The following is a 16,308-nucleotide window of genomic DNA, read 5'->3' as shown; positions in this document are numbered from 1 at the left end:
AAGGAATGATGTACCTACATTATGTACCTGGACTATGCACCTACATATGACAGTACATGATTGTCTCGAAACGCTGCCGGAGGATCCTTGAGACAAGTTCGGGTGGTTTTTGTTTCCGCTCAGCCTTACTACCCGTATGGGGCGGAGGCGGGGGTAATCACGGGTTCCGCAGAAACGGTATCGGTCTGGAGGGCTGGAATCATCCCATATCTGCAGCCTCCCGTCGGATTCCCCATTCCCCACATTTACAGTGCAGCGGCGGCGTCCCCGGAACACAAGTACCGTATGCAAAGGCACGAACCGGGTGCGACTTCCGACTTGAGCGTGGAAACAAGGAAGCAAGGTCCCGCCGTGTGCACAGCGCCGGCGTCCGGTTCAAAGTTCGAACCTTGGGGTCAGTCCACCAAGAATCCAAGATCTGGAGTTGGCGAAGGTGGACTTTCTTCCCCGTAAATGGGGCGGTGGTACGGTATGTACTCACATGAACGGGAGTGTATCCTGTATATGACCATGTTTGCCCTGCTGGATACTTAGCTCTCACATGTAATCTGTGAATCGATTTGCGTTGCAGCAGAACAAGGAGGACAAGACAGCCTGCACATGAACGACCTTTACGAATCGTACGTCCTCGCTGTATGTGCTCGCTGTATGTAGTTGGGGCAGCTCGTCACATGCACGAGATCCTCGCGATTTCTAGGATCCTCTGGTCGGTAGTCCCGGAGGATAAAAAACTCAGCATCTACTGACTCCTCTACCGCCGGCCTCTCCAGCCCCTCCAGCCGCCTCTTATATGTAGGTGGATCGAAGCGTCGATTTCACAGGTCGGGGACGTTCTCCTGCCGGTGAAGTTCCAACTTCTTTTTCGACTTCCGCAGAACCGGCCGGAAACTTGAAAGGCAGTGACTTCCGCTCCACGCCGCGGATCCGACTTGCCCTTCGACATGAAGGCTACTATAAGCGGGAGAGCTCGCGCCAAACTTCCGGTATACCCTGCTAGTTAACTACCTAGGGGATACTCCCGCGCGGGTCGATCGTTGCGCCGAGTAGTGGATACCGGTATGGCTGCAAGTATTCAAGCATGGCCTGGCCGACGGGCGTCTGGTGCTGTCGTGCGGTGATCATTGATACCGGTAGTGCTTTCTCACGGCCCGCTGCTCGTGGCCGGCGGATGAAGCGATAGTATAAGAATAGTAGAGTGCGCAGAATTCCCTAGCTGATATTTCCATGTCTGCATACGGCAGATGTTGGCAGTGTCGAAGGCGGCTAGTCGGGAGGTTTTGAACGCATCGAATCGATGGAGTCGTTGTGCAGCCTATGGTTGGTGGTTGGCATTGGCATTGTTATCTCTTCAGAGGTGAACAGGAGATGGAATGAGGAATTCTGTGTATAAAGCGTTCTTGCATCCGCAAATCTTCATCTCATCACTCTGCGAGATGCGGTTCGCTCTGGTGAGGCCAATGTGTGTCTGATATGTTTTCAATCCAGGATAGGAAACCACAGGACCGTGCTATGTGTAGTTGGCTCTACCGATGCGTGTGATGGACCGTGCCCGCTCTTGCGCCCGCTCGAGACGTCTAGCTGCCGCATCCGACCAGGGAGACACTGGTAGATTTCCCGTTCCAATGAAGTTCATGGCATTGACCTCGTAAAAGCAAACAAATGATATATACAACTGATAAACGCCGTTCCCCTATGCCCGCTGACCGTCCGTACTGCTTTCGCCTACCACAGTGCTGCCGCAAACGCCGCCACGACGACCAGCACGACCAACGTCCTTTGCACCTCGACTCCGATCGCGCCAGAGCAGTAATAACCCTGAGCCCTCCAGTATTCACAATTCTTCCCGCCTCCGGTGCCGCCGCCGGTGCCTCCAGCCCCTCCGCTGACCACCACCTTCCCACAATCCCCCACGGGCGCGGCAGTATCCCCCGCGCCTCCGCGCTCCACGTTGTTCCCCGGGTCTGGGAACTCAACGTCGGCACCGGCCTGCGTGGTGCAGCCGTTGCCCAGGTTTGCGAGGAAGACTTGGGGCCCCAGTGCGCGCTTCTTGAGCATTGACGGGAGTACGTTGAATTCCTCGCGCGCCATCAGCTTGCGCTTGCCGCCGGAGATGGTCACTACCGCGCAGTTCATGTAGATTTCGCGGTTGCCTTGGTTGTTGAACCACGTCCTGGGAGAGAATGGCAAGCGTTAGAAGGAGGCGGAAAGCGCGGTGGTGGGAGGTTCGGGGGAAGGTTTACCATGCTAGCAGCGCTTCCCCGCCAGGCGTCCCCTTCGGCACCGTAAATGAGAACGACTGATCACTTCCCTGGTCCGGTTTCACGCACCCACCGACGAATGACTTGATGACCTGCCAAGAATTTCCTCCGTCGAACGAGAACGACAGCTGGCACGAGCCGCCGAGATGTGTCGCCGAACCATCGAGCCTGTTTCCAGCACATCAGAGTACCATCGCGTGGTAACTAGCCATGGGTGTCAACTCACCGGATTTTATAGCTCCCCCCGGGACTGTAGGTCGCGACGGACTTTCCGCCGGGTGTCCCGAGATCCTCATGGTAGCCCTTGCAGGGGTAGTTGCTGCCCGACGGCGACAGCGGCGAGAGGTAATCGTAATCTTCGGCAACCTTGTAGGGATTCGACTTGTACCGCAGGGCTGGCGGATCCGCCATCGCCATGTGGGCCGAGACGAGGGTGGCATGTAGGGCGAGCACGACCGCAAGGACTGCAAGAAGCCGTGGTATCGATACGCATTGATGGGTGACTGCGCGGGCGAACATTGAGGGCGAGTTCGAGTGTGTAGGCAGGGGAGGGGTGATTGTGGGACGTCGTGATGGATGTGAAGGACTTTAACTTTCCCACGGTCTCTTGTTCAGCGTTCCACCCATTGCCTCAGCGCCAGACATTTAAACAGGTCTTTTCGGCGGGGGGGGGGGAGGGGGCGTCCTTTCCCCCAGAAGGCTGTGCATCACGTATGCGCGCTCCTACTCGCTGTTAGATCCTCAGCACGTCGCTAGGCAGTTCTGTAGGTGGGGTTTTAAGCATATTCGTTGGTCACTGGCGACGGCGCCCATCTGCATCTGCGTGCACAGGGCAGGGCGGCTGGGGGTCTAGGTCGCGGGAGTTTCTGATACAAGGCCCTGGCAGGTAGGATGCGCTGGCAGCAGCAGCACCACGAGAAAAAAATTAAAAAATCTATCTGTCGCAGCAGCTCGCGTTGCGGTTCCCTGCAGAACAACTGGCTGGAATGCACTCTAGATGCAGGAACCGCCCGACCAACCAGGTCGTCCATTCATCCGGGCCAGCTTCTGTCGTTTCGACGTTCGTTCGTTGCTTTCTTCGTTCGTGGTTGCGCCTCAAGCACGCTCGAGAGTTGGATATCTCCATTTCGTTCGTTCATTCATTCGTGGTTTCGTCTCCCGCACGCTGGAGAGTTGGATACTGCTATCTCCATCTCGTTCCTGTGTGCGAGAGCTGATGGACACACATGGTTTCGGACGCAAGAGCGACAGATTCTGCTACACCGCTTTATGTACCGGTATTCCAGCTTCTTTCACGGCAGGTAGCGGCCCGCTTCTCTTCCTTTGTTTACTGGCAGTCCCGATTCCGTGCAGAGCAGAGGTACCGGTAGATGATTTCCTGCATCGGAACTATGCCGGTAGTCGTGTGCATCGGTCCCGGATCGAACTCCCAGGCGTTTGAAGAGGTGGAGATTGTGGTGGTGGTGGTAGTAGTGGATGGGAGTGAAGGGGATTGAAGGGGAGTGGAAATGGTGGTGGAAGTGGTGGTGGAAGTGGTGGTGGTGTGGAGGTAGAGGTGGGGTGGACTGGGATGTCAGACTTGAAGCACCTCCATGGTAGAGCAGAGTAATACAGTATCATACAAACTCTCGACTCAACACCGCACTGCACGCAACTCGTGAGAAGCACGACTCCACCACGGATGTTTTCCCATAGTGCAATACGGTACGTAAATCTCGGCATCTTCGTCGAGCTGATTACTGAAGATGAGACGTCTCGCGGGAGCGTGCAGGTTGCCGGCGCTCCTTCACTTCCGATAGCCGTGCAGCGGATTGGCTAACTGCCAGGTAGTAACCCATCCCGCCATGCGAATGCGAGTGAACCGGCTGCACGTAGAGTGCTTATGTACCGAAGGCGATAGATCAGAAAACGTCAGAATCATATCCATTGTCCATTGTCCTTCATAGATTTCCCAAGCATGTACCTACGCCGGCTCGGACAAAGAAAAGAATTCAAAAGGAAAAGAAGGGAAAAAGCGCCACCGCCACCACCGGCACCATCCGGCCCAATCTCCCCCAACAGGTTCGATGTGCAGAATTCAGTTGTTGTGCGATTCCCGCTTCCCCGTGGGTAAGATGATGGATGGATCAGAGGCACTTGCACTTTGACTTCACTTCCGTTCGCGGGTGAAAGAGGAGTGGACTGGACTGGACTGGACTGGACTGGAGAGGAGAGGAGAGGAGAGGAGAGGAGAGGAGTCAAATGCCGTCACCGCCACCGTCACCGGGTGCGCCAGTGTATCATGTATGTCCATACCTATGGGCGGATTCTCCACTCGGACCGTCGGAAGATTTACACACTCTATTACTAACGGTAGACTTCCGGATCGGCCAGCAAAAGAGCTGAGCGTCTTCATACGATCATACCACCTTTGTTTTTGCATCCTCAATCCCATACTATATAGTCCGTACATATCTCCGCCTCAGCAAAGCCGTCACGACTCACGGCTTCCCGCATACTCGACACGCGATCCAGCCCCCCATCCAGCCTGTTAAGCATATCGACATACCACATCATAATGGCGGATCCTTATCGCTCCCATCCCATCAAGTACCTGGAGGCAAGTAAGTGAGTAAGTAGGTGCAAACATTCCCGCACGCAGCCTGGTGAACTTTCAACTACTACGGTACACCCCCTTACATGGAACCATTTCCCCCTCCTCCTCCTCCTCCTCCTCCACCCCACCCGCCACTAACCGGACGCAAGGCGCAAGAGGAATCGAATGCAAGAGGGCGGCCTGCAGACACGCGGCTTCGATTCCAGTCCTTTGTTCTTGTGTGTGCGAGCCAAGGTGGGCGGGCGGGCTGGTTCATCCCTTGCTACGTCGCCTACTATTGAGGAGGAGGAGTGAGGTGAGCGAGTGAGTGAGAGATTGAGAGAGTGAATGTGTGAGAGAGTGTGTGGGACTGGGTCTTATATTTGGGGCGAGGGCCCCCCGCCGATTTCAGTCCGGAATACCCTTCGCATCGTCGACGATCGTGCGAAACCGAGCATCAGCAAAACTATCCGTCGCTCTTCCTATTTCCTAGCTTTAGTTACACCTCATTCAAGCTATCCGCTGCTCTTCGATTAGGAGCCTTCCGATTCCCAGCTCCAGCTGCAGTTGCTACCGACAGCCACTTTTAGGTCCTATTCACCTCGCATCGACGGCAACCCCCCCACCTTCGCTTCACCGTCACTCGCTACTTCGCCGCCAAAGTACATCCCACATCCCACTCCCCCAATGTGCCAGTACAAACTCCAGATCTTCGCATGCGGGGATTCCTACATCACGCGCGAGAAGCCGTGCGCGAACAGGTACCCGTTGCACTGCAACACGTTTGAGGTGCCGCTCGAGACGCGGCATGCGATTGACTGCTATCCTTGCCGCCGGAATCCAAAGAGGAGGATACTGCCGGCTATGGCGAGGGGGATTTACGCGCATCGTTAGGGTTCATTGGTGGTGGCGGTGGATGGATTGGTTATGCTTCGTGGTTGGGTATACCAGTTTTGTGACTTTGCTTTGGGATTTTGCATGTTTGAGTTGAGGGATTTCGGATTGGATTGCGTGGGATTGGATTATGCTGGATTGGATCGAGTTGGATATCTATGAACGGGCTCTGGCCTGTGGCTTATATCTCAGAGAGTGCGGGCATCAGTGCGATATTGCCGAGAGGGTTCTGTTTGTGCTCTGCGGCCGTTCCAAACTTGCATCGTGCCCGATTGACACCCTGATACCTACCTACGACTCTATCGCGTCCATGAGATTGCTAAACTCTTTCTCCAACAATGTCTCCATTTGTTTCTCACTTCGATTCAAACGGTTTCTCGAACCTAACCAGCCACTGGAGGCAGACGCTTACTAGCGTCGGGATAGCTATCCCTCCTGTTAGAACCTGCTCACCACAGCTACACAGGCTGGCTCTATCCGGCTTATACATCGTCAGAGGCGGTGGCGAGTAAATAGCACCTGCGGAAATCGCGAGTCGGGCGTGTATGGTAGTCTTGCGAGGGGTCTATCGGCGTGGATCAATCCTCCTCATGAACAACACACCCCATATCGTTTTTCTTAATTCATCATGTCAGCAGATATTTAACCAAGACTAGTCTGCACTCCGGATAACGAGCCAAACGCCTCCACTCCCTCCATCCCTCGAACCGCTGTTCTTCCTGATGCTCTCCAGAGGCATCGCTGACTCAGACTCCCTCCTCGCCGTCCGCCGCCTTAGAAACCAACATACAGACGTCGATGCCCTCCGTTATCAAAGAGAGGGGCTGGGGGAGTTGGAATCCTCAATTATATTTCGCACACAGCCTTTCTAGACCATGAACTCTGCGTTCCCAAGTTTATTTCCTCGCGCAGTGTTGGTTATTCATCAGTCATCACACGTCTGCCTGCCTATCCTAGATTTTAATTGTGACAATCAACATTAGAGTGGCTCATACCAACCAAGACCAAGGCCGAGAACGAGCCTTCGGGGAATCAAAGACCCGTCCGAGATCTGGAATCCATCTCATTACGACCATCTCGTACACTCTCTCCATCTTATATCTCCAACAGGTTACGAGCCCGGGTCAGCGTAACCAATATCGACGATCTCATCCTTTATCCTCAACAAGCCTTCGGGGGCAACAAAGACCCGTCCGGGATGCGGAGGATACTTCGAGAAAAACTCGACAACTGGGCCAACGAAGTGGGCCGATCGATTATGGTCCGGGGAATCTACAAACAGTCCCTCGCCCCAAACGAGACGCTCCGAAGCTACTTTGAGCGTCTTATCCTATACCGCTCCACCCTCAAGGGCATCCGTGATTTGCTCTTCTGTGCCATTGAGAGGGGACGGTATTGGATGAGACGCTCGAAGTAGCTTCGGAGTGTCTCATTCGGGACGGGGGACTGTTTGTAGAATCCCCGGACCATAATCGATCGGTCCACTTCGTTGGCCGGGTTGTCGAGTTTGTCTCGAAGGATCCTGCAGATCTCGGACGGGTCTTTGATGTCTTGTTGAGGATAAAGGATGAGATCGTCGATATTAGTTACGCTGACCCGGGCTCATAACCTGTTAGAGATATAAGATGGAGAGTTTATACGAGATGATCGTAATGAGATGGATTGCTGAAGAAGAGAAGATGGGGATATGATGAAGTCTGCGGTAGTGCCAAGGTTGTTATGAGCTAGGGTAAGCTAGGATAGGCAAGCAGACGCGAGATGACTGATGAATCATCAACACAAAGCTCATTGTAACCCGAGTGAGACGCCATGTAGCTGAGCTACGTAATCCGGCCCGGCTTGGCGACGGATCAAAGTTTAGGTCGGGCCACCCTCGTCATCGAACCACTTGGTTGCCGAAGCTACACATCCCACCATTCCCCGCCATACATCACCCCCACCAGCGTACGCCACCATGAACGCGTCCAAGACCCTCCGTCTGCTGCACCGCCCAGCGCCGTCGCCGCAATGCCTCCTTCGTATTGCCCGGACGAAGCAGTTCCACTCGTCGCCCATGCTCCAGAAGTTCAAAACCGTCGAGGAGGCTAAGGCGAGGTATCGTAGTGGAGTCAGTACCTGTACCCTCCCGTCTCCCCGTCCCCCCAGCTACACGCGATGAGACTTCGGGATGGTGGTGGTGATGGTGATGGCAGTAGCTGATCACTGGGGTGGGGGGGTAGCCGTTCTCGTGGAAAGCCGGGCTTCTGTTTGTCGCTTCCGGTGTCGGACTGGCGTTTTACTTCCGCATGGAGAAGGAACGGATGGCGAGGAAGAAAATCGCCGAGTTGTCAAAGGGTGTCGGGAGGCCTAAGGTCGGAGGCCCGGTGACGGGCTTCGTGGATCAGAATGGGAAAGTGAGGGAGGATGCGGAGTTTGCGGGGAAGTACCGATTGGTGAGTTGGCGATCAGAAGGGAAGAAATGCGCGACGATGTCGATGGGGTGGTGATGGCTGACAATGCGTCGCAGGTTTACTTCGGATTCACCCATTGTCCAGATATATGCCCCGAGGAGCTGGACAAAATGGCCGGGATGATCGATCGTATGGTTTTCTCCTTCTTTGCGGCTCTTCTCTTGGGGAAATTCACGAGTGACGAAGGATCGGTCTGTAGTGGTCAAGAAAAACCACGGTAACATCATGACGCCGATGTTCATCACCTGCGATCCGGCACGCGATACGCCCGAAGTCGTACGTTATCCCGCGAGTCGATTCTCCATCGAGGGAACGGAGCTTTGCTACCGAAATGGCCCGGCCGGCCGGCTAACCTGGTTCGATGCGCATCGCAGATGAAGGAATATTTGGAAGAGTTCCACCCGGATCTTATCGGATTCACCGGTCAGTAATATCACCACCTCACACCATTGGCGCGATTGGAAGGAGGATGGAGACGCTTTCCTCGCAGTCTTGTAGCGTGTGCCCTTATCGACGGTTATCGCTCGTACTCTGAAAGGCTACTTCCTTCCTTCCTTCGGTATCGAACGTTCACTTTAGCCTGCATGATCTCTTAACCTTTGGATACAGGCACGTACGATCAGATCAAACAGCTCTGCAAAGCATACCGCGTATACTTTTCGACGCCGCCCGATATCAAGCCTGGACAGGACTACCTCGTTGACCACTCAATCTACTTCTACTTGATGGGTATGTTGAGCACCCACCGTATTCTGATGCGCATTTGATTTCCCCGTGAGGTTCGACACCTTCATTATGCATGGGCGGAGATCGCCGAGCCAGTGACGTGCCGGTTCTCCGAGTACCGGCCTGCGGTAGAAAAGCTGCAGGTGAGATCGTCATTTGCGATGCCACAGCGTGCCCCACGATTTACGCTGGGCTGCTCCTGTGCGTTCGGCGGAGAAAGTTCGTCGGCTGTCATTTGACGCTTGTCTAATCACCTGCACTCCACCCCTCCGACCCTTGCATCGAAGGGTTATCTGCCGCACCGTTTTTCGATTGGATCGCAAGCTGATTGACACCGGCAGATCCCGACGGTGATTTCGTCGAGGCGCTGGGTCGTCAACACACGCCGGAGCAAGCAGCGGCCATCATCGGGAAGCACGTCAACGATTGGCAGAAGCCGCTGAGGAAGGATTAAGAGGTGGAGATTAGATCGCTGTGACACGTGAAATGTATATTGTTGTACAGTACATAGGAAATTCTTGGATTACATAGACATTTTGGGGGCTTTTTACGAAGACGGTTGCACGACTGCGAAGGTTGTTGACGGTTTCGCGGCGGGTATCCGATCTTTCTTGCAGACTCGCGAGTCGCGAGTCGCAGTTCTTATTCTTTTCCTCTTTCCGGAGAATTTCCGTGTCGCGCGGCGGCGGCAGGTGGCCACCAACGGGGCAGCATACGATCCTTACTTCCCGCAGTTGTAACATCACTTCTCGAACCAGGTATGTAGATAGTACCGTAGGTCTTCACCGTCCGTCTCCGCCCCCCGTCTGTGCCGTCCGTCTGCGCAACACGCAGTCTTGCGCTCTCCCGCGGCGACTTCCAGATAAATGTCAATCACGGTCCTTCCCGCTTTGGCAGTGGATCCGCACCGTTAGGTTAAGCATCTGTGGATCTCGCTAACGATTGGCCAGACATAGCTAGGATAGGGGGGGCTACATAATGTTTCGTCTGGGTGGAGACTTTGTGAATTTTGCTTGTGATAGTCATGTACTCTATGTACCCGTCAACTCGGCGCGGCGGTTAGCGACGAGAGAGAGTCCAGAGAGCGTCCGAGTTTATACCTAGCTGCAGTGCCTTGTCCGCGCCTTGTGTGGGGCACATGCCTACCAGGTGAGGGAGGGTGGATAGGTGCCCTCCCACGTCCCACCGTCCCACTGTCCTACGTCTTGTTTCTAGTTTCTAGTTCCGTATCGTATCGGTGCTCGCCTGTGCTTGAGCTTTTGAGTGTGCTTGTGTTTGATAGTGGCAAGGGACGGGGGAGGGGGAGGGGGAGGGGGCAGGTCTGGGAAGGAGGATGGAGTGGCTGGATTTATACGCCGATAGACGCTTTGGGAGTGTACGATATAAGGGACGGATGGCAATCATGGATTCCTTTCCCTTTTCCGTCCCCACTGTTTCTTGTCCTTGTCCTCCTCCAACTACCTCCTCCAGCTCCTCCCCCTCCTCCTCCTCCTCCTCCCTCCTGTTCACGGAGACGTGACAAACCCCAGAGAACAGCAGCAAAATGGATCCAGTCCGGCCGCAAACTCCGCCTCCACCTCTCGAGGGAGTCTCCTTGACCGAGCATGTTCCTTCGTACGACGAGAAGAAGGACTTCCACAATGTGGGAATCGACAGCGACGAGAACAAGAGTGTCCACGAGATCGAGTCGGATCCCTTCGTTCCCTTTCCCGACGACCCGAATATGCCCCGGGAGGCGCACTCGCAGATTCTCACTATCCGCGCTGTCGTCACGGGATGCATTCTCGGCGGTCTCGTTAATGCGTCGAATGTTTATTTGGGATTGAGGACCGGGTGGACTGTATGTACATCTCGACCTTGAGTTTGAGCTTGCCTATCTACCAGCGGAGCCCCGCTGACTTTACTGATACCTCTCAAGTTCCCGGCAAATCTCTTCGGCACGATCTTTGGCTTCGCGTTTCTCAAGTTCTGTAGCCGCACGTTCGGAGAGAATTTCCCCATTCTCGGCGGCAGCTTTGGCCCGAAGGAGAATGCCATCGTCCAGACCGCTGCTACAGCGGCGGGTGGGCTCGGTGGCATCTTCGTCTCTGCGATCCCGGCGCTATATCAGATGGACCTTCTCGGAGATCCCGTCTCCGACTTCCCTAGGCTCCTAACGTTCACTATTGTCTCCGCCTACTATGGATTACTCTTTGCGACACCTCGTGAGCGCTCCTTGTGTGACGTACTTGTAGGGACAACTACTGACTGCCGCAGTGCGGAAGTTCTTCATCATCCATGTTGCGCGTGAGCTTAATCTCATCTTCCCAACTGCGACGGCCGCCGCCATGACGATTCGGTCGATGCATTCCATCGGTGGTGACTCGAACGTCAATGCGATGAAGAGGACCCGTGCACTGGGTATCACGTTCGCGGTCTGCTTGGCTTTCCGTGTTGGAGCTTCCTACGCCCCAGGTATCCTGTGGGATTGGCATATCTTCAGTTGGTTCTTCGAGGTGCGTTGTACAGCGTGTCCGAGATTGATTTGCGAACAGAGAGTTGACTGGTGTCGCAGTGGAGTAACTACTCCAACGCCGCCCTGGCCATCGAGAACTGGGGATGGTTCATCGAGTGGACGCCCGCCTTCATTGGCAGTGGTATGCTCGTCGGTCTCAACCCGGCCATTTCGTTCTTTGGAGGAGGCGTTCTTGCGTGGGGTAAGTGGGGCGCTCTGGCTTGTGGATGTGTTCTGGTGGCTGACGACGACAGGTATCATCGGACCGGCGCTTGTGCATAATGGTGCTGCATACGGAGTCTCCTTGTTCTCTCCGGAAGAACCGCAGTATGAGCACTGGGGCGGCCTCGTTTCGTTCAACTCTTTCAATCTGAAGGATCCCAAGAATATGCCATCGCCCCGATACTGGCTACTGTGGCCGTGAGTATTGAGACTACCTCCTCTCTTGTAGACGTGAAGTTCTAACGGACCGATAGTGGTGTCCTACTCATGATCTGTGCTTCCTTCGCTGAACTCGGAGTTCAGTACAAACTCCTTGGCTTTGCTATGAAGAGTGTCTGGAAAGCCATTGCGGGAGGTACAAATTTCCTCGCCACAAAAATGGGAAAGCCGAGTGTGTTTCTCGACAAGCAAGCCAATTCCGAATCCGATATGGTCGACCAAGACCCCGCAGCGGAAGAGGATCAAGTCAAGCTGTGGCAGTGGGGACCCTCATTGATCCTTGTCATCATCGCGACCTGTATAGTCCTAGGTCTTCAATACCAACTAAATGTCGGCCTTTCCATCCTCGCCATCCTTTTGGGCTTCATCTTTGCCTTCTTGGCTATTCAGTGCACAGGAGCGACCGACACGACGCCCCTTACGGCTGCAGCGAAGGCCACTCAGTTGGTCTTGGGGGCTGCAACCCAAAGCCACCCTATCCTCATCGCCCAGCGGATGAATCTTGTCGGGGGTGCCATCGCATCCGGTGCAGCAAGCCAGTCCACTGATCTGGTCGTCGACTACCGTGTTGGATTCCTACTTAAAACTCCACCGAAATTGCAGTGGTATGCGCAGATCGTCGGCAGCATCGTCGCCATGTTTCTGTCGCCCGGGATGTTCATGTAACTCCGCCCTGCAGTTTCTCCACGGTACCTTGCTAATCATGCTTCCAGCCTCTTCATGAAAGCCTACCCCTGCGTCATCGATCTCACAGCGGAGACATGCAGCTTTCAAGCGCCCAGCGTCGCCGCCTGGCGCGCCGTCGCTATCGCCGTTACAGACCCGACCTTCCCGGTGCCCAACAGCTCTGGCATCTTCGCGATCGTCTTGGGCCTCTTCTCGATCATCGTCGTCATCTTCCGGCACAACTATCTCGCCGGCGAGCGGGCCAAGTACCGCAAGTTTGTCCCGAACTTCATGGCCGTGGGTCTCGCCTTCGTCCTGCCCGCCACCCAGTACGGTACCGCTATGTTGATGGGCTCCATCGTTGCCGTGATCTGGGCAAAGCGTAATCCCGTCGCTTTCGATATTTTCTGCTACGCTGTCGCGGCCGGAATGATTGCCGGTGAGGGATTGGGCGGCGTCGTTAATGCCGTCCTGGAGATTGCCGGCATCGGAAGCAGTGTTTATGCTTCGCCCGCGGGGTGCCCCGGTGGCATGGTCTGCTAGGTGTGGTGTTTTGCGCAATGTTGGTTATTATACTGTCGTTGGACGTTTTTTTTATGACCGTGACGGAGAAACGGAGACACGGTGGTAATTTGATGTATTCATGATCATGTCGACGTGTTTAGGGATGTGTCGTGCCTCCTACTGGTGAAGTGATGAACAAAGTCGGCGAACATGAACTTGGATGTAGAGAGTGGTGTCTCCGGCAGCCACCTGGGTTTATGAGTCGACGGCCCCCACGATCCGGCGGAATGACTCACGGAACCCCACTCGGCTCAACAACTATCCGGATGTCTTTCGCGAAACGTACTTGATGAAGAGCGCGCATGTCAATGGTCATCTAAAACACGATTGAAAGTTTGCAGAGCTGATGAACTTCAAGTATCATAGAATACCGGTATTCCGCGGAACCATTTGCCCACTGGAATCACGGTAGACGTCATAAACGATCACTCGAATACATTGCGCGAGTCAGAAGTTGGTTCGGATCCGATACGTACACGCCTCCTAGAGACCGATGCCGGGCTGCGAGCGAACACCTTTTTTATACTACGGGGAAGGAAGATGGAAGGGTTGGTGGCATGGGTGGCACGGGTGCCCAGCGGCCTCATGCAGTCGCTATCCGTACTTGGTGCAGGAAGCTGTCCAACGGATGATATTGCGAACACAAGGGTGAACAATCCAACTAGGCATGGCGAAGGCTGGTGGAGGGTGGAGTACCCAGGAAGCATTCCTAAGGCGGTAACATGACTTTGGTGGGCAGGCGGTGGAATGCAGCGGCGAGGGAACGTAGTGCGACAATAGTACTGTCCTGTGCATGATACAGATGGATTGTGTAGGATTAAATACTAGACGCAGGGGCTGTAGGAGTGGTTACTTAGTTTCGCTGGTCTTAGGCACCCCAGGAGTACTCACATACGATGCCCGGCCGCAACTCCAAGTACTCTGGAAGCATGTAGTAACTGTGACACCCCGATAGGTATCGGAGGTCACGACGGTTGCAAGAGATGTGATTAGATAGTTCGGGTGATTAGAATAGAGTTGCGAGCCGAAAGGATAGTTGGAAGCGATCAAGGACAAGATAGGAAGGAGGGAGCAAACGGATTCCAGAGTCTAGACAGTGATCGGAGATGCGGGTGATCGGGATAACAGTCCAGAGGACTTTGAGATCTCCGTTCATAGGGCCCCGCAGTAGGAACTCCGATCCAGGGAAAAACTGTTATGACGAGAGAAATCGAACATCGACCTATGGGGGCAGAGAACTTCGAGCTAAGAACTCTGCCGGCGCATGAGGGAGATAATTGCTCGGAAACTCCGATCTATCTTGGGCGCGTGGTGTTTACCACCTGCCTAGTCGAGAAGACTATCCGAAGAGAGCTGACGACGACTCAAGGCTAGGCCGCGGAACTCCGATGCAAAGGAAGCAACGGAGCTACGTTAGGCCGCACTGTAGAGGAATCACGTGCTGAGGATCGGGACGGCTATAAGTCGAACCGAGCGGGCAACCGAACCAAACCACAATCACCGCACCGAACAAACCATCGAAGAAACACCCTTAAGATTATTCCGTTGTGAATTATCGAAATCCCTGACTTTTATTCTACACACGATATTACCATAGACTCCGACGGCACAAACTCGTTCCAGTGTCACAGTAAGAGACGAATATCCACAAGCAAACACATCATCTCGTGGCTCCTCAAGAAATTCAAGCGCGCCGTATGTGTGAGACTGGAACGATTTCGGTCGTCGTAGTCGATTGATAGAATAGGATAAGAATGAAAATAGATAGTATTCTTTCTTTCACAAACGGAATAATCTTAAGGGGTAGTGTCGATGGTTTTCTGGTTGCTGATTCTGATGATGAATCTTTCGCCGTATCGTCAAAAGTCTATATAGTTGGGTTGATTTGGTCGAGACACGTGCCAGCCGTTGCAGTAGCTTGTTGCCGGATGGAAACCCTGGCGTGAAATCTCTGCACTTGGTGCGGAGACTTTCTCCGCCATGTCATCCGAGTCGTCGTAAGCCTTCAGGATGGTTTATACAAACTAGGCAGGTATGGCGCACCAATCCTTACCCGAGCATAGTCCAGTTTCAGCTATCTCTTCGCTGAACAACGGCTGCGCCTTTCGGCACGGCTCTTATTTGCTTAAGACGCGAGAAGAGGGGCAACACTCGTCATAGTGGTTTTTCTCCGATCAGAGTTTCCTCTGCGCTTGTTCCGCGATTTGCCTGCCTCAAGTCAAGGATGACTGTATCGGACTTTTCGTGGGTATCGCTGCGCCTCTGATCCCACCTAGACTCTGGTTCCGTTTGCTTCGTTCCTTCCTATCTCGTCTCTGACTAGCTACGACTAATCTAAAGGTTTCCTCCTGCTCCCCGATCTATCTAACTATTTTTCCCGAACTTCCGTTGGTAAACAGCCGGACCCTGAAGTCGGGCCGACTGCGACAAGGGTGTCACACCATCTCCCCTCTCCGACGCTTGCGTCCCAAAGCCTGCGGAGTTCTATCTAGTCTTTGTACGGTGAATGCAGTCCTCCAACCCCTGCATCCTACTACCGCTCGACTCAAGAGAAAAACCCAGTGAGAAAAACTCTCATTCTTCTGTGAGCGGATAGTCCCTCGGTGCGTCCGGATTCTTGCGGTGGAATTCCCGCAGTTTCTCCGGACCACCTACTGAAAAGTTGTCGAAAGGCTCATGAGTCCAATCCCGTTTGCTGGGATAGTTGAGCCATCTCACGGGGTAGAGTACGTGCCGTCCTTTCTGGGTGCTACCCATAACTTCCTCGACATCGTATTCCTCATTGCTCTCGACGTCATCCGCTTCCCGGAGTATTTTCGACGGGTCGGGGGGATCTCGGTTGCCTGCTCGGTAGGGTTCGACAAGCGAGACATGGAAGACATTGTGTATCTTCCATTTTCGCGGTAGCGTGAGCTTGACGGCGAGGGGGGAAACGATCTTCTCGATTTGGAACGGGCCATGATTTTTGTGGTCCAGTTTCCTCGAGGGGCGGCGGGTTTGTATATTCCGTCCGCTGAGCATTACCAGGTCTCCTACCTGATAAGGGGGCTGTGACACCCCGATAGGTATCGGAGGTCACGACGGTCGCAAGAGATGTGATTAGATAGTTCGGGTGATTAGATTAGAGTGGCAAGCCGAAAGGATAGTTAGAAGCGATCAAGGACAAGATAGGAAGGAGGGAGCAAACGGATTCCAGAGTCTAGACAGTGATCGGAGATGCGGGTGATCGGGATAACAGTC

At 54.2% G+C, this 16,308-nt stretch overlaps 4 protein-coding genes across 4 annotated transcripts; 3 read left to right on the top strand and 1 right to left on the bottom strand.

The window, feature by feature from the left end:
• Positions 1–1,631: 1,631 nt before the first annotated feature.
• On the bottom strand, positions 1,632–2,910 carry BZA05DRAFT_142854 (uncharacterized protein). The gene is made up of 3 exons (XM_051478918.1): positions 2,485–2,910; positions 2,241–2,426; positions 1,632–2,170 (listed from the first exon to the last, which is right to left on the bottom strand). Exons 1-3 carry the CDS (start codon positions 2,775–2,777, stop codon positions 1,723–1,725), a joined length of 927 nt encoding a protein of 308 aa, XP_051336576.1. The 5' UTR covers positions 2,778–2,910; the 3' UTR covers positions 1,632–1,722.
• A 1,905-nt stretch (positions 2,911–4,815) lies between these two features.
• BZA05DRAFT_421190 (uncharacterized protein) lies at positions 4,816–5,727 on the top strand (the record flags this gene model as incomplete). The annotated part of the gene is made up of 2 exons (XM_051485684.1): positions 4,816–4,865; positions 5,424–5,727. 2 exons carry the CDS (start codon positions 4,816–4,818, stop codon positions 5,725–5,727), a joined length of 354 nt encoding a protein of 117 aa, XP_051336575.1.
• A 1,823-nt stretch (positions 5,728–7,550) lies between these two features.
• Positions 7,551–9,489, top strand: BZA05DRAFT_377820 (SCO1/SenC-domain-containing protein). Its single transcript, XM_051481844.1, has 7 exons — positions 7,551–7,834; positions 7,947–8,159; positions 8,234–8,306; positions 8,377–8,453; positions 8,552–8,600; positions 8,787–8,906; positions 9,245–9,489. The coding sequence occupies exons 1-7, from the start codon at positions 7,682–7,684 to the stop codon at positions 9,355–9,357; spliced, it is 798 nt and encodes a 265-aa protein (XP_051336574.1). The 5' UTR covers positions 7,551–7,681; the 3' UTR covers positions 9,358–9,489.
• Positions 9,490–10,002: 513 nt separating this feature from the next.
• BZA05DRAFT_142660 (OPT oligopeptide transporter protein-domain-containing protein) lies at positions 10,003–13,251 on the top strand. Its single transcript, XM_051478917.1, has 7 exons — positions 10,003–10,743; positions 10,822–11,107; positions 11,160–11,398; positions 11,458–11,599; positions 11,652–11,817; positions 11,874–12,500; positions 12,552–13,251. The coding sequence occupies exons 1-7, from the start codon at positions 10,447–10,449 to the stop codon at positions 13,045–13,047; spliced, it is 2,253 nt and encodes a 750-aa protein (XP_051336573.1). The 5' UTR covers positions 10,003–10,446; the 3' UTR covers positions 13,048–13,251.
• The last annotated feature ends 3,057 nt before the right edge of the window (positions 13,252–16,308 follow it).

The sequence above is a fragment of the Tricharina praecox genome (assembly GCF_024521635.1).
Source record: "Tricharina praecox strain CBS 144465 chromosome Unknown BZA05scaffold_25, whole genome shotgun sequence".
NCBI classification, from domain to species: domain Eukaryota; kingdom Fungi; phylum Ascomycota; class Pezizomycetes; order Pezizales; family Pyronemataceae; genus Tricharina; species Tricharina praecox.
Note: the sequence above shows the minus strand (reverse complement) of the source record. Positions and strands in the feature narration are given on the sequence as shown.

Excerpts from the sequence above, each read along its gene's own strand:
- BZA05DRAFT_142854 (XM_051478918.1), bottom strand. The coding sequence starts at position 2,777 with ATGTTCGCCCGCGCAGTCACCCATCAATGCGTATCGATACCACGGCTT. Across the intron at positions 2,427-2,484 it reads GGGGGGAGCTATAAAATCCG|GCTCGATGGTTCGGCGACAC; the intron begins GTGAGTTGACAC and ends TGCTGGAAACAG. Across the intron at positions 2,171-2,240 it reads GGGGAAGCGCTGCTAGCATG|GACGTGGTTCAACAACCAAG; the intron begins GTAAACCTTCCC and ends ATTCTCTCCCAG.
- BZA05DRAFT_377820 (XM_051481844.1), top strand. The coding sequence starts at position 7,682 with ATGAACGCGTCCAAGACCCTCCGTCTGCTGCACCGCCCAGCGCCGTCG. Across the intron at positions 8,160-8,233 it reads TTGCGGGGAAGTACCGATTG|GTTTACTTCGGATTCACCCA; the intron begins GTGAGTTGGCGA and ends AATGCGTCGCAG. Across the intron at positions 8,307-8,376 it reads AATGGCCGGGATGATCGATC|TGGTCAAGAAAAACCACGGT; the intron begins GTATGGTTTTCT and ends ATCGGTCTGTAG.
- BZA05DRAFT_142660 (XM_051478917.1), top strand. The coding sequence starts at position 10,447 with ATGGATCCAGTCCGGCCGCAAACTCCGCCTCCACCTCTCGAGGGAGTC. Across the intron at positions 11,108-11,159 it reads ATTACTCTTTGCGACACCTC|TGCGGAAGTTCTTCATCATC; the intron begins GTGAGCGCTCCT and ends TGACTGCCGCAG. Across the intron at positions 12,501-12,551 it reads CTGTCGCCCGGGATGTTCAT|CCTCTTCATGAAAGCCTACC; the intron begins GTAACTCCGCCC and ends TCATGCTTCCAG.